The sequence below is a fragment of the Xenia sp. Carnegie-2017 genome, unplaced genomic scaffold, assembly GCF_021976095.1.
Source record: "Xenia sp. Carnegie-2017 unplaced genomic scaffold, XeniaSp_v1 HiC_scaffold_3, whole genome shotgun sequence".
Lineage (NCBI taxonomy): Eukaryota > Metazoa > Cnidaria > Anthozoa > Malacalcyonacea > Xeniidae > Xenia > Xenia sp. Carnegie-2017.
The window spans coordinates 4,653,963-4,670,089 of record NW_025813493.1 but is presented as its reverse complement, the minus strand read 5'-3'; the positions used below and the strand labels follow the sequence as shown (position 1 = coordinate 4,670,089).

The window sequence follows — 16,127 nt, the reverse complement described above, 5'->3', positions numbered from 1 at the left end:
TTTTCTTCATAAGAACTCAAGAGGCACGATAACAAATCAAGTGTAATCTAAAAAAAAATTGAAAAAGCAAATAACCTGATTGAATTGGTCGACTTCCTCCTTTCCACTGTCTGCTTTTCCAGCAATTAACATGAGTTTGCTTTGAATATCTTTAATTTCATCCAAACGGTAAATTTTTTCCTCTCGGTTCCTATCGGTATCCTCCGGAACAACAAGAACCACGACCTCTTCAGGTTTTCCACTTGTTCTCGTTGCTTTGTTTTCTTTTTCTTTTTCCTTGTCAGCAATGTAGTAAATACCACATGAATTGATTGCTTCCACTTGGACCATTGTTGTCAAAGCAACTGAACCATGTGACTCCTTGATCTGCTTCAGCCAAGAAAGATTTTTCTGAGTTAATTCCTTAAAGTAAAAAATTGACGTCAGTTATCATTAATCAAAACATGTTACGCAAGAACAGAAGAAATTTTTGGCGTTTTTTTGTTGATTTAGATACGAGATAAATAACTTAAAAGTTTTTTGTTTAGCGTGCTCAGTAGTTTCAGGGAAAACAAATTTATAAATTCGTCAATGCCAACGTTTTGCAATACTTTGTCTTGCGTTGAACAGTACAACAGAATTTGATAATCGACACTATATTTAATTTAAGTCATTTTATCCCCCAACCTGGCAAACATCACAGTTTCTATACAAGATTACAAAAACAAAACGATGGTGTAAATTCATTAAACGTAACATCAGAGTGTCTAAATTAGCCACCTATATACAATGAAGGTCAACTAGAACACTTACTAGCTTTTTGTCAATTTTTCGATTGGCATCAATCACTTGCCAGAGAGGTTTGCAAAGTTCCATCAGTTCACGAAAACCATGCTCTTCACGATAGCCAAATATCAAAGAGCCAAATCCCAAACAGCTTGTATGCATACAAGAAATACGGTCAACTTCTATATCGCTTTCACCAGCTGATATCATGGCCAAATCAACGAATACCTTTAACGCTTTTTCATCTGAAAATTTACAAAAAAGTTCGCAAATCGCGAATTATCAACATATAATCCAAAGCACTGTGACGATAGCTTAATTCATTTTGGAAATTAATTAACCCTTCTCCCTTTCAGCAACAAACTATGAATTGTATTTATTTAATCACTAAGAAATCAGAAAACGTTCTACCTTTAATATTTTTTCTCAACCAATTAACTAATTCAACACTTTTGGCAAACACTTTTAAGCAATTCAGCCTGCAAGAGGTCATATTATCTAAGAGCTCTCCCGCTTTCAGTAAGTCATCTTTACATCGTTAATAGTTTGATCATGGAGGTTACCAGATATCATCTAAAAGTAAAAACAATATCATGTTGCACACCACATGTTTTCTTAAATAAAAACAATGCTTAAAAGAGTTTTAAAACGATTTTATAAAAACAAACAGTAAAATGAGGGCGCTAATTGGTATATTCAGATAAGCTAGCAATAACATGTACAAACCGATCTGAGCTTGATAAATCAAATCCATCAGAGTTGCAAATCATTCATGAATACAAGTTAGAAGAAAAACTAAAACATTGTTTTAAATTTATCCGTTTTGCATTACTGTTATTTTATAAAGGCAAAAGATGTTTTTTCTGTTTGCACTGGCTTATGCAAACCTCAGAGACGTAGAAGCAACAATAAAAATCTTTTTTTTCAAAAATAATTCCAATTTAAATTGGTCACTTTTTGTGACAAGAATGCTTTATCATATACGGCTGGTGAAGACCGTGCAAAGATATTTGTTTATCTTAAAGATTTTTCATGAGCAAAGTACATGTACGTTATTAAAAATGCAAAATATCCAGTCAAAAACAACCACTAAAATGAACGTTGTCGCGACGATTTTTTAATGTTTTGCTGCCTTTAACCATTTACGATATCAGTGTTTGATTGAAGTTTTAATTTTACAATGCTGAATCATAGTTATACGTAAATGCAATCATCCAACTGATAAAATTACCAGATAAACTTACCTTCTCAATCGTTTCCACATCAGAAAAGTCACCCTTAAGAATAAATACTTTGCGTACATCAAGTATCACCTGCGCAGCTTCTCTTACGTCAAATAACTTCTTGTATTTAATCACTTTACCAATAATGGGTTTAAGTAGTTTGTCAACATCTCCCTGCGGTGGATAACCAAAGTATTTTGAAAGAAGCTTGAACTCTTTTTATAGCGTCGTAATTCTTTCCAAATAAGCGTAAATATTTATCAATCCTCGTCAGCTCCGTTACACCATCAAAAAAATCTTTATTAGCAGTCTTAAGTTTTTCTTCGATGACTTTCCAAACATCATCGTGAATCTTCTGGATGCTAAAAACTTCATCTTTTGACTTTTGCTGAAACTTCTTCCAGTATTGTTTAAACAATTCACTTTCTTGCATCGCAATCATATTTTCTATCATTAGGAGAATGCTTTTGTCCACTTTGAAAAACAATGAATTAAAATGACCATGTCCATTGGTGAAGCCAATTTCGCGCAGAGATAAATCACGATAGTCTTGGTCAATCTTTCCTCGTAAATAGGAAAACTCTTCATCAACTAAAATTAAACAATGCATTAAGTGATTAAATTAAAATTTGTAATCAATTTGTATATAGTCCTTACAGTTATTTTTTGTATTTAAAATTATTCAAACATCTGCTCTAATTTTTCGGAATGGAATTTTTCAGCATAAAGCTACTTCGCTATATATATATATATAGCGAAGTAGCAAAGGAGCAAAGTAGCGAAGGAGCAAAGCTCACCTTTATAGGTTTGAGCACTGTGGTGACTCTACAATACAATCCATACAATGTGTAACCGTACGTCCTGTGTCCCAAGTGCAGGAGTTACCATTTTAATACGGTGATAGCCGGGAGGGCACTTTGTATATACACTTTGTATATTACGCTCACTGCGCCTGCGCAGTTTGAGCACTGTCGGATTGTGTAGAGTCTCATATGGAGACGCTCACCGTGTTCGCGATATGCAAAGCTCACCTTTATAGGTTTGAGCACTGTAGTAACTTTGCAATACAACCCTTACAATGTGTAACCGTACGTCCTGTGTCTCAAGTGCAGGAGTTACCATTTTAATATGGTGACAGCCGGGAGGGCACATTGTATATACACATATATATTTTCTTCTTCTTATCAATATGTATATATATATATATATATTGATAAGAAAAAAACTATTTCATCCCGACAAGACTGTTTCGGGATTGCTCACTCTTCAGGGGATTTCATTAAATATCTATTATATATATATATATCAGAAAGTGCATCTCAAATTCATTTCTTGTGTTAAATATAATATGTAGTTGGTGTCTTAATTATAGAAGTAAAGTATTTATAAAAATAATGTATTCTTGGTCTTGTTGCTAAGGCTTAAAATAGCATATGCTTTAAAAGGATTTATAAGATAGGATATGCTATATTTCAGCATTTTGAGTTTTATCTTGGCAACAATTCAAAAATTGGCAAGAAAATCGGTAAAACTACAGAATCTGTTCCTATATTTTTGTAAGTAAAATAGAAAAAAATCTGTAGAGAAGAATTACAAAAAGAATATTGTAATGTAAACAGCTGTCTTTAAAGAATACTGTATAATTTTACAAATCAAAACACACCATTTTACATCTCTTAAGTAATTGTTTAGTAAAATAGGGTTGTCGTGGTGGCAAATCTAAAACTTGTTTACAGATAGCAAATGGCAATTGCTATCTCGCTATATACAATTGGCAATCACCATGCCGATCGATTGCTTTCTTAAAAACTATTTTTAAATGTCTTATTGTTATAGAAAAGTAAAGAAACAATTAAACTACTTAGCCCACAATAATATATACCTCACAACTACAGGGCATTGTGGAATCCCAAACATTTCCTTCGGCTACATTTAGAAAACAGGTTATAACCAAATGCCACACTAGGCTCCAAACAATGTTAATTTACTGTCAAGTGTTCCATGTTTGTCTTTACAAGTACAGGTGTATGGTTTCACGTGCAAATTGATAATTTAAAGTGACTTCAACTCACGTTCTCCAAGTCACTGAAAAACATAATCTCGTGGAGTTTTTTTGCACAGGAAAACAAACTTTACCAACATGCACTTTAAGATTGCAAAATATGAATCTAAACAAGACGAGAAGTGAACTGTAAATTTTCGACTTTATTTTAAAGTCACCCTTCATAATTCTGTCTGAGGATGACTCTGAAATAAAGTCGAAAATTTACAGTTCACTTCTCGTCTTGATTCATATTTTGCAATCTCAAAATGTCTTGCTTTTTCGGAATTTGTTTTTTAGTATATTTGTTTCATTTTCAACATGCATTTTATTTTACGAGATTTATTAATCAATATGACAGTGCATATAATTATAGTTGTTAAGAAAATAGCGGAAAATACACCGTTTACCATATTAAATACAAATTAAAAAATCAATATTTAAGGTTTTTGTGAACGTATTTCTTTTGAAAAGATTATTAGCAATGTAAGAGATTCAAACCAGATTATTAGCAAGGTAAAAGATTCAAACCAGATTATGGTGTAAGAAATTTATGCCAGGATGTGTTTTTAACAACTATTCTCAGTCCTTTGCGGTACTCATAAAGAAAAGAAATTGCATCATTTCAGTTGGTTAGCGAGTGAAGCGATACGCACTCGCTAATTCACCATTCAGCAAATTTTTCCAAAGACTAAAATAGACTAGATCATGAGAAAGATGAGCGATTATTTACCTTTAATGAAATTTTCACTCAAATGAACGAAGATGGAGAGTTGTTTGTGCAAACTAAGAAAACTACTTAGTTCTGATTCCCGTTGATAGAACCAAGTGGCAGCAGTGTGACTTTTCTTTTGACTTTCCTCGTATATTTCGCTAAGGCTTAAATATTCCTTCGAATAATTCTCCAGCAAGTGAAATGTTTCAACTGTAACACTACCATCACACACTGATTCCATCACACTGTCCAGACATGATTCTGCATGAACAATCATCATTTCACAGTTGCCTTCCTTTGTCAGCCCCTCTTTGCTAATAGCATCGCTGCCTGATTAAAGGGAAGTAAAAGACATTCAACGAACAAAAGACTAAATTTTAAAAATAAATTTAAAATTCTACCCAAATTATCCATTCACCGTCAATGAATTACAAAAAACTTTATATTAAATAGATGTTGGATTAAAATCATACATCTATCACTTATAAAACACTTACCGATAAATTTGAGAAGTCCTGGCCATGTAGACCATGTGAGCAGGTGGAACAGCAAAATTTCTCTTTCTTTTTTCCCACTTAAGTCACTTTCTACGTTCAGCTCATGAGGCCATGCTTTATGCAACATTTCACTCAGTAACTTTATTGCCTTTAATGACTTGTCTTGACTTAAGCGTTCAAATGTGCGTATGCTGTAATCTCCCTAAGATTCAATGACAATTTTTTCAAAAACAGGGACGAAAACTAAAATTTCCATGTGCCGTCTTTTAATTTGTCCATTTATTGTAAAGTAAGCAAAATTATTGAAGCTATAAAGGTAATGCATTTTGTCAGACAGCGAAGAGGCAAATGATGAATACAAAAGCAACACAATACAATTTATGATGCTCCGTTGTATCTTCGCTCTTTCTTAGAATTATCAATGTTTTGATTCATCATTGGAGTTAAGAATACAATACAAACCTAAAGTATCATTTTCATCAATACTGCATACTTGATTAAATTTCAATTTCATGACATCCAATATGCATATTTCAAAAGGTGACACTTTCTGCCATATTAAAAAAAAGTGAAAATTGCAGTGATCGTGTCATCACTGAGAATGAAGCTATACCTAAGTTCTTTTTCCAAATGACAACTGCATAAGCTGTGAAAATATAGCTCCCGTTTACAGTAAAAAATGAAAAAGAGTGATACTTTGGCAAAATATTTTTGCAATAAAGATTAACATGCAGTTAATATAGTTGTATGCTCACTCTTGTTATGATACAGTATTTCTAAAAGTTGTCCAAGTTTTAAAAGGATGATTGAATACAAAGCAAAAAACAGACAAGTAAAATAGCATCATCTCAAAAAATCTCTAATCTTTTTACGTAGTTACGTTTTGAAGTTTTTCAACTCCGAGAGCAAAAGCTGAAAGAAAATTGTTTCGAAAAACTTACTTTTACAACTTTTTCAATTGCTTTAAAAGCAGCGTCACTCAAACATGTTGCAACTTCTTGGCTACATTTTTGTTCGTTGGATAAACAAAACAACTCTATTTGACGAAATGGTGAAACCTGAATAAAATTAAGGAGATTTAAATTATACTAAACCTTTTGTGAGAACAAACAGTGCACATTTTGAAGTTCATTTACCAAGTTAGTTGAAACAAGCGAAGGTGCAAGGTCAAAAAACAAGTCATTCATGTAATTATTTAAAAGGCGAGCAATGTTGCTAGCCCGAAAAGTGCTGTTACAAAGCGTTATTTTTTGTAAGTTACGAAGTTTTTCACGTTAGCAAGATGAACTTATATCGTACTGAAATCCAAAACTGTAAGGAATTCTACAAATCAATGCCGACAAAACCTTTTCAATGATTTCATACCTTATGTATCATTTCGCTGAACTGTTTTTTGAAAGTACCAAACCACAAATTGTTAAAAAAAGCTGAAGCAGTGAACGACAATAGCTCATTCCAGACCTAAACAGCAAAATAAATAAAAGACAAGATGTTTTAATGCATGCAGCATGGCTGCTCAACGTGTTGTTAGTCTCATTTGTGGGATGAAAAGATAATGTTTCAAATAAAATTCATTGCAACAGCGCATGGTTTATTTTAACTTTAGTAGCTGAATGAAACTTTCATTTTTAAAACTAAAATGCTTTCATTAAATATTTAGATTTGCAACTAAACAATACGTCAATTTTACAGGGTTTAAAAATATACATTTCTACTACACAAAGAATTCTACCATGCACAGAAACAGGCTAATATTTACTATCCTTAACTTGGTGATAATGAAAAAAATTTACTAACCATACCTTAACAATTGAACAAATTCCAAAGGACTGCTTATTTGATACTTACGTTCAAATCGTTTTTCCATGTATTGTCACCACAATCTTCAAGATCCATGCGGTAAAATTGCGAGTGGACAAATTGCTTCACTGTGGAAATTTGTTCATTGAAAGGTTCAAGCAACTTTTTCATTTCCTGTGGTTGTGCATAAAGTTTTTCCCAATTTCTTCCATCGTCTTTTTTTCCACCTTCATTTTCTATGTCTAATCCTGCCATTTGCAAATGAATAGCACTGGCTGTGCACTTGGCCAAACAACACAAAAACTTCACTTGATGCAATGGAAGATAATTTTTAACGTTCTTCGCAATTGTCTTCAGTGAAATTAACAATGAATTTGTTTCGTCAAATTTTGCCTTGGGAAAGTCCTTCGGTTCACTACACAACAAGTTAACCAAAAAAGTCAATCAAATCACAACGAAGTACTAATGTCTTATATTATTTACCAGGCAAATCGAGAAAGTTGACTTAGAGAAACGTAACGCCATCTTCGAAGAAAAAATTTCTGAAACATTGAACTGCCTTGAAACCAATCATTGTCAAATCAATTTTTTACACGTAGGTTACGAGACAGATATTAAAATTATCATAAGCAACAGAAAACCCTAACAAATATAAAATTATATAGATGTTTCATTACAAATTTTTAACGACCTGTAGTAAAAAAGCGTGAAAATTTTTTCTTATAGAATTTTTGTTTCAATAGGCCAAACTAGAGGGCAACTAGCTACGCTACTAGCACAATAATATAAATAAATAGTAAGGCCACTTCCTTGTACAACTCGGTGATGCATATTCAATTAGCTACATTACAGGTTGCGATTGTCTAACTCAGCGTTCCTATTAGTTTGGAAAAGCAACTGACTGTTTTTCATTATGCTATTTAAAAGATAGATATGAGATATGCGTTGAAAAAAACTTGCAGTAAAAAAGTTCACTATATGCTATGCCACTAGTCAAACACAATTGCAACAACATTGATGATTTTTAGAAAAGAAGGAAGCGGCCTTGTTTCATTAAAGGGTATGAACATCATGGCTTAAATAAATACGTGATAGTTAAGAAAAGTGCACGAAACAAAAACCGAAGGCGAGTGTTTTGCACAGCTGTAATTAACTCGAGCAACATTCCAAAGTGTTTATTGTGATATTTATTTGGCTTACCACACATGAATCAGTGTTTTGTCCAGTTCTTCTAAAAACTTGACAAGAGTCTCGACCTAAAAAAATAAACAGATAGTTTTGCTGACAGAATTTACTAGATGATCAAAAAGTGACTTTCTGCACAGCGAAAAATTTCTTATTATTCTCCCAAGAAAATTCGGAGTCTTTTTAACAAATTTATCTCATAATATAGCTATTTTTTCTTAAAACAGCTAAGAAAAAACAGATTTCTTAAACTAAGAAAATTGTAGTTCTTAAGAAAAACCTTCCTCTTTTTGAGAAAGTTTATTTTAATAATAAGAAATATTCTTTTCTTTAGAAAATAGTTTCTTGTTTTAAGAAAATTATACTTAAAACAAGAAAATGTATTTTCTTAAGAAACTGATTTTTGTTGTGTGTAACGTAGGAGTTGGAACGCAATAATAAAATAACTTATTGTTATAAGAAATTATGAAAATAAGATTAACAAATTACATACAGTCGTGACAATAGATTTCAGAAATTGTAACATATTTCTTACCAATTATTTTGGGAAAGTCAGATCAGAGAAGAGCATATAATCAAAGAGCTGGTTAACATGAATATTGGAAAAAGAAATGATAAGTAGAGACATAGAACAAACTATTTTTTTATGCACTTACAAGATTTCCTGAGGAAAGATATCGATCAGAAAGAAGCTTTCGCATGGTGAAGCATAACTCCAGAAAAGAGAACAATCCGGTTTTCAAAAGTTCATGGTATATCTCCAGAGGACAGAGGAGAAGGAAGCCCCGTCGTATCAAAGGGTCCATGTTAAAAACTTTCTTCAAATCTTGCAAAATTTCCAATGCTTCTCTGTATTTCAAATTAAAAAATATGTAGAAATAATTTAGCTTCAGAACACATACAATAGTCAGGGTAAAGTTACATTTTTGTCTTAACTTCAAGTTGTGAACAAACTCGTTTCGTCATGTCCACTAATTCCTATTTAAATATTTTTTTGCAGAATGTAGTACAAAAAACGCTTAGGTATAGTAATGATCTAACAAAGGACTAAGGAGTTATTAAAATATCATACTTTTTAAAACATTAGTCAACATATGAAAACAAAAAGGGCATATAGTACAAAGGTAGTATAACAATATAGCACCACATCCATATTATGTAAATGAAAAAAATGATACTTACAACCCCAAAATCAAATTCTAACTCTACAAAATTTTCGTTTGCACCAAAAACGTATACTTAACTGTTATTAAACTGTTATAAGTAACTAAATATTAATATTATGCAACCCTCAATTAAATATTTTAACTTATCACAGCAAACCTTCCTGTGAAACCTTGCAACTGTCGGTATGGAAATCCATTCATTCCCCACCACTTCCAATTTGAGCTATCCAAGGCTTTAGAGGAATCTACGACTTTAAACGGTTTGCAGTCCTCGCGTAAAAAATGCAACAGAGGCAGCGCATTAAGCCAGAGAACCAAAGGTATCACTTTTACTTGTTTTTCGTAAAATTTGAGAACATTATTGATGAAGTGCCTAAAATAAATGTAAAGAAGTATCAAACAAACTTATCCACCTCAAAGCCATTTCGTCAATTGTTCTCATTCAAATATAGATGACATTCAAATTTTGCAATGCACATTGCTGTATAATTGACGCATGCATAAACGGGCTATTTAACTCCGACAACTTTATGGACAGACGGCAAAATTAAGTTTTTGAACAAAAATACAAACTCTCTTCAAAAAAAATTCGTATATGAGAGTATTCACACAACAGACAATTAGTTATTGATAAGATAAGTCAAAATGAAATTAAATGAAGATATGATCTTCGCACTTTGCTGCAATTGCCTCATGAGCCTGAAAAATTCAGGTGACTCAACGGGATTCGAACCCATGACCTCTGCAGTGCCGGTGCAGTGCTCTGACCTACTGAGCTATGAAGTCACACAGTGGTGAGCAGGTCAATTTTGTTGGGCTCAGAGCACTGCACCGGCACTGCTGAGGTCATGGGTTCGAATCCCGTTGAGTCACCTGAATTTTTCAGGTTCATGAGACAATTGCTTAAATTGTCCAGCAAAGTGCGAAGATCATATCTTCATTTAATTTCAAACACCGCACTGCATAAAACACTTTCATATAATTCAAAATGGTTATCAAAATAAATTCTAGAATTTTAAGAGGCAAATTTCTAATGCAATAATTGCAGATGAAACTCCAGATGCCACGCAAACTGAACAGCTGTCGTTCCTTGTACGATTTGTTAGGAATAATGAAGTCAAAGATCAAAATTTAGATTTTTGGTTTATTTTGGATTATTTTGGACTCGGCTGGTGGGTGCATGATTGAAGTTACGAAAACATACCTTAACATATTTTCATCAAAATTACCAACGTTTTCCATCAGTTTATAGCATAAATTTTCATTTGGTGGGATCGCGAGGCATTTAAACATGATCACAACATCGTCATCACTAAGCTTGACTTTGTACTCACAAAACACGTAAACAATGACAACAGTAGAGATCAATGCATTGACTTTATTCTGTACGTCATCTTCACTTTCCATGATCTCATGATTGTTTTTTATTTTCTGCATCAATATTTGAACAAAGATCTGGAAAATAAATATTTCAAAATTTAGGTTTAAAATGTAAACAGGATTTAAGCCATGACCAATGCATAAACACATCGATATAAATTTCTGTATTAGAAATTTATTATTCAACACTTGATCAAATACTGGTAATAAGCTCTTAAATTTGCCATTTAAACCCGAAAGGTTTGGACGATATTTACCTTTCTACGTCTCCTATCCGCATAACGTTAACAACTAGGGCTTAAACATCTTTCGTGACTTAGCTAACGTAAGAAATACCAAAATGTCTCACAATGAGCTTAATAAGTATATCTATGTAAATATCACACAGTACATCGTTTTTTAACCAGGAAAAGGAGAGCATTATATAACTAAGCCCAAACATGGTACATTTTAATAGACCAGCATATACTTTTTTTATAAAAAACGTCTTTCTTGTCGAAATTTAGTCCTGGAGTTACCATTTTTTAGTATTTTTTTAAAAGAACTGGCAAGGGGGTCAACCCCACAAAAAATATTTCTAAGATAATATAAAGTATTTATTTTTAGAGTAAGAAATATCAGCAATTATAATAAGTAAAGCACTCCCCCAAAAAAAACCTTGCCGAAGGCTTGACGGGAATTTTTTCATTCGGAATCATTTGATACGTTGCTACGCATGTAACAAAACAAAAATACGCTCGCCCAGACGGGCCAGTCTAAACAATATTAGTAACACACTAAGCAAGCAATTCTTAGATAACCTTATACCACATTAAATTTTGTGTGATATATAGAAACCACGCATTCAATACAAATTCCATGGTATAGGTTATTAGGTACAATAAGCTCGCACCTTTCCAAGATCTAGTTGGTTCAAATCAACTTTTTCATTCGACCAATATCTTCCATAAGACGTAAGCATTTCAGGAACACCCTGACTTAGATGCAAAAGATGAAGCCTTTCCAAAGCTTCGACTAGTTCCAATTTATCATCATATGAAGAAACAATAAATCCTCTCCAAAGTGGGAAGTGTAGATGAAAAAATTGCTCTCTGTCTTTTTTAGGTTGTTCTTGATTCAGAAAGGTTCTTCCGAGATTTTTGTAAACAAATCCATCGTATTTGTACAATATTTCTAAAAAACGAAGGTTGTGTCACGTCACTCTAATGTAGTTTAGATACATTGTTGCATGTATATGATACATCGGAAACTCAGCCCAATAATGGTAAAAGCAATGCATTGCATGAGGCACTTTTTGTCGAATTTCCTTAGTATTATTGGAAATGCCCGAATCCTTGCATACAGTTGCTGTGGGCTATTTCGTTCTTCTGAGTCGTTAGTTCATAGTATCTAATGTTATTTTTGAACAGTCCAAAATATTCACTTCTTTACTTACTGTTTTGTACAGTATGTTCCTTGAGAATATGAAGGCACCGATTAATATAACCGTAGTTTTTCCAGAGAGCAGCTTTGGATTCCACTTCAACCAAACATTCATACATCGGTTTACCCTTGCCATTAACCACAACATACTTGTAGGCATATTTACGATCACAGATATTTAATGGAACATTAAGTTCACAACGAAGAAAAAACTGCTGTTGATTATTCCTATAATATAGGAGGAACGTATAACTGAACTGACTCTTTGCTCTAGCGAGCAAGTAACTATACTTTAAAACAACCACAACGCTTTGGTTCTTATGACGTACTGTTGTTATACGCATATATCTTTAGAAACATTCATTGAAATTTCGAATACTCAATAATAGAAAAAACTAAAAGTTTGTGAGCATATCACTCAACATGAACTCAAGTCAACCCAAGCAAAATAGAGCACACAACTGCACACCTTTCTACTTGGACCGTTTCCCCAGGTCCATTATTCCAATTATTAAAAATTGGTCCATCTCCTCGAATATATATTTTTGTTCCCTCTTTAAAATCCTTTTGAAAATTCTTGGACAACATTGCAATGAAAACAACCGTGAGCTTTTTTTCTTCTTTAGGAGGATCTCCTGAGCTTTTGTCCTTTCTAAGATTAGATACGCAAAATGCTGAGTAAATAACATAATTTTGACAACTACTCTATGTTTCTCGCTTGACTAAAAAACATGCGTAACTTTAAAACAGCCGATTTGGTTTCTACATGATCACATAGAAGCTAGGTTTTAACTCTATTTTTGGTACGCAAGTTTTGTCATAGGCAATAAGGTGGCCTGCTTTGAAAGAGAAATATTACAGGAATTTTCGAAAAAATGCTAATGTTGACACTATTGTACAATGGTACATCAACGTCACAAGTAATCAAGCCTGCCATTCCGAGAGACGTTTGCCTGCACTTCGACAAATAAACACGTACTTGCAGGAAATGATAGGTAGGGAAAGAAAGCATTTTTCCATATCAGGCTGCTACATTACTACTCCATGTAACAGAAGCTATTGATTATTTCAAAGTGGCAAAAGAATTTGTTGGAGGAAACGACAAGACAGTAATTTTATTGGAACTTTTCAGTTGAAGCAGAAAATACAAATTATAACTATATTCGCACATGAAAGATGTGAAAGCTCACATTATGCATTATTTTTTACACATAATATTTTCCATGCCCAACCCCTTCACTATCAACCGAAACTTCATTTGTCTATTTAAAGCTCGTGATTATTACTGAAAAAATGCTTGGTTAACACCTGTTTCCTTTGTTGGACTTTGCGCTGTTTCCTGGCTCTAAGTCTTCCTTCCGGTAGAAATAACCATCCTATACTCAGTGTAACGTAAATGAGAAAATATATTAATTAGTAATGAAAAACAAAAAAGACACCCCTTACTATAATGCAAAATTTTAAACCCCCAGTCTTTGACATAAAATTTGAAGTAGACCTTGGACGCACGTCGTTGGTCGACATCTTTGAAAGGCAACTTGCTCAGTTACTTTGATTTCACGTGAAAATTTCCAAGTGACTTTTATTAAACCTCTCGAGGCTTAAGGGAACACTTTCTCACTAATATCCCTGAAAGCATGGCGTTTATTTTGTAATAGCATGGTTGCGGGGGGTGGAACAATCAATGCATTAGACTCTTCCGTTTGACAAAAATTTTATCAAATTTTGAGCTCACTTATTTAAATATTGACAGTTATTGATGTTGTTTGAAGTGTACATTGTCCATGGTCGGTAATGTAATTAAGAAAAATCTAGCTTATAATTGTAAATTCTGTTTTAATTGCTTCAGTGAACCTGTGTATGAATTTGCTTTGTTAATACATATTGTAGTTTAATTATTTTGTTGAAGCTATTGATGGTTCATTACTGGTCTTCCCAAGTTAGTTTCTGACGCGAGAGAAAGGCGATTTCTGTATCACTCAACAAGATAAATTGTGAGGCACTAAGGCTTGTAATAACGCAAATTTGGCGATTTTGAACAATAGGGCGAAACATTTACTCGTGTCTGACTCTGAAGTTAAAACGATGCGACACCAGTTGGCCATGAGGTTACTGGAGTTTACTGGACTTGGTAAACTTGCCCTCGAAGTAATGTGGTTTCAAAGGACTTGCCGACGAGTACATCATGCTATTAAACTTTTTAATTTAGCAGAATTGAAAATGATTCAGAAGTTGAAAAGTGAAGATGCAAGCTGAAGCAATTCTGCAGGACGAAAATATAATGTGAAAATGAGGCGTATTGTTATATTATTGATGAAAGATGTTTACGCTAAACATTGGATATAATGAGTATAACCAAATTATTAAAACTAAATATCCATCATCCCTATAACTGAGGGAAATACGTCAGTAAATGTTCCTGTGATAACAAAAGATACCGAGGCAACCATGTTATTACAAGAGATAAACTACCGTACAGGACAATATGTCACTTTCTGTTTGTCGTAAATTTTAAAATTCAAAAATTGCTTCAAGATTTGTAAACAGCAATGGTAAACGCCCGTACTGGTGATAAAGTTATTTCAGAACAGGAAAAGAAAGATACGGAAGGAAAATCAAGCCTTGTATAGCTTGTATTCTAAAAGCTCACTAACACTCGCACTCATTGAGTAAGATTTTAAAATCCCTCATAACTATTGGAAGACGGTACTTGACACGATTTTTAGTCCATTAAGTGCTTTATTTAAAATACTTTAGCAAACATTTTGCTATCCATACTGAGAAAGACAAGTTTGCATTGATTTGTGGGAGCGATATTTCTGTATCACACTTAGCAAGTGTGAGTGAGCTAGAAGAATAGAAGCGATGATCTTTCTCAATAAAAATATTAGAAAATTTTTAACATAGACAAAAGCAGTTTGGTTTTATGAAATTTATTGAAAGAGTGACGTTTCGTCTTGACTCAAGACATCTTCAGTTTAATACGGTGTTAAGTGAAAGCATTAGTTTTAAGATGAGGAGGCTTTCGTGGACCATAATCTCTAACTGGAAAACGCTATACTAACCATTAATATAATCTTTCTCATAGAAGTCTCTCCAACCACCCTGCTTCTCCAAACGACTTCAAAATCCTCTCATCCCTCAATGACACATTCCACCTCATGATCAACGAAAGCCTCCTCATCTCCAAACTAAAGCCTTCAGCAGCCTCTTTATGTCCTTCTTAGAATAGTATAATGTACGTAATAGCATTTAATTTAACCAAGGAGGCTATAAAATTTGGGGTATACTGAACCCATTCATTTAGAAAATTTGGGTTTGGTAGATTTTCGGATCGATGTTTCGATGATGCGATTTTTCGAACGACACAATGATGCCATTAATCTATAAACTTTGATAAAACTTTGAAATATATGTATAGCCACATACCTGTTGTAAAGGATCCTTCTGAACCGACATTTTCAACAGTGTTTGATCAGTTTTTTCCTGGAATTGACAAAACACAAAGGATCTTATTAAACCTACATAAAGATTCATTTTCATGAGCATTCATATTCTAAAGATAATTAAGTTACAAAAGTCGTACACTAAATATAAAATTGGGTTAACAATCAAAACACATAATCTATTTCCTTCCTACATTTCCTCCACCATCTTTTTCTTCCTTCCTCCACCATTTTTATTTTCTGCCACCATCTCTAGTTTTATTTTCTGCTCCACCATCTAGGTTTTTGTTTTCTGCTCCACCATCACTAGGTTTTTTATTTTCTGCTCCATTCCATCCTATTTCATTCCATTCCATTCCATTTCCACTGTTCCACCTTCTTATCCATTCCTTCCTCCACCATGTCCTCCACCATCATGTTCAGATCTTGTTCTTCTTTCCTGCTCCACTATTGCTTCTTTCATTCATTATCTTTGCCACCATCCTTT

General features: G+C 33.3%; 1 protein-coding gene and 1 non-coding gene across 3 annotated transcripts; both read right to left on the bottom strand.

The window, feature by feature from the left end:
- Positions 1 to 255: 255 nt before the first annotated feature.
- On the bottom strand, positions 256 to 15,708 carry LOC124455046. Of its 2 annotated transcripts, XM_047005802.1 has the most exons (18): positions 15,624 to 15,708; positions 13,503 to 13,570; positions 12,664 to 12,846; positions 12,208 to 12,422; positions 11,665 to 11,945; positions 10,597 to 10,847; positions 9,550 to 9,765; positions 8,883 to 9,075; positions 8,242 to 8,297; positions 7,090 to 7,456; positions 6,607 to 6,702; positions 6,183 to 6,299; positions 5,242 to 5,443; positions 4,763 to 5,074; positions 2,010 to 2,579; positions 1,177 to 1,338; positions 793 to 1,010; positions 256 to 402 (listed from the first exon to the last, which is right to left on the bottom strand). In XM_047005802.1, exons 1-15 carry the CDS (start codon positions 15,651 to 15,653, stop codon positions 2,152 to 2,154), a joined length of 3,015 nt encoding a protein of 1,004 aa, XP_046861758.1. In that variant the 5' UTR covers positions 15,654 to 15,708; the 3' UTR covers positions 256 to 402; positions 793 to 1,010; positions 1,177 to 1,338; positions 2,010 to 2,151. The 2 variants fall into 2 exon arrangements, with proteins under 2 accessions (XP_046861758.1, XP_046861759.1); XM_047005803.1 differs by lacking the exons at positions 256 to 402; positions 793 to 1,010; positions 1,177 to 1,338; positions 2,010 to 2,579 and adding an exon at positions 5,704 to 5,791 and having other exon boundaries at positions 4,841 to 5,074.
- On the bottom strand, positions 10,105 to 10,179 carry Trnaa-ggc. Its single transcript has one exon. It is a non-coding gene; the product is annotated as a tRNA-Ala (tRNA).
- Positions 15,709 to 16,127: the final 419 nt, after the last annotated feature.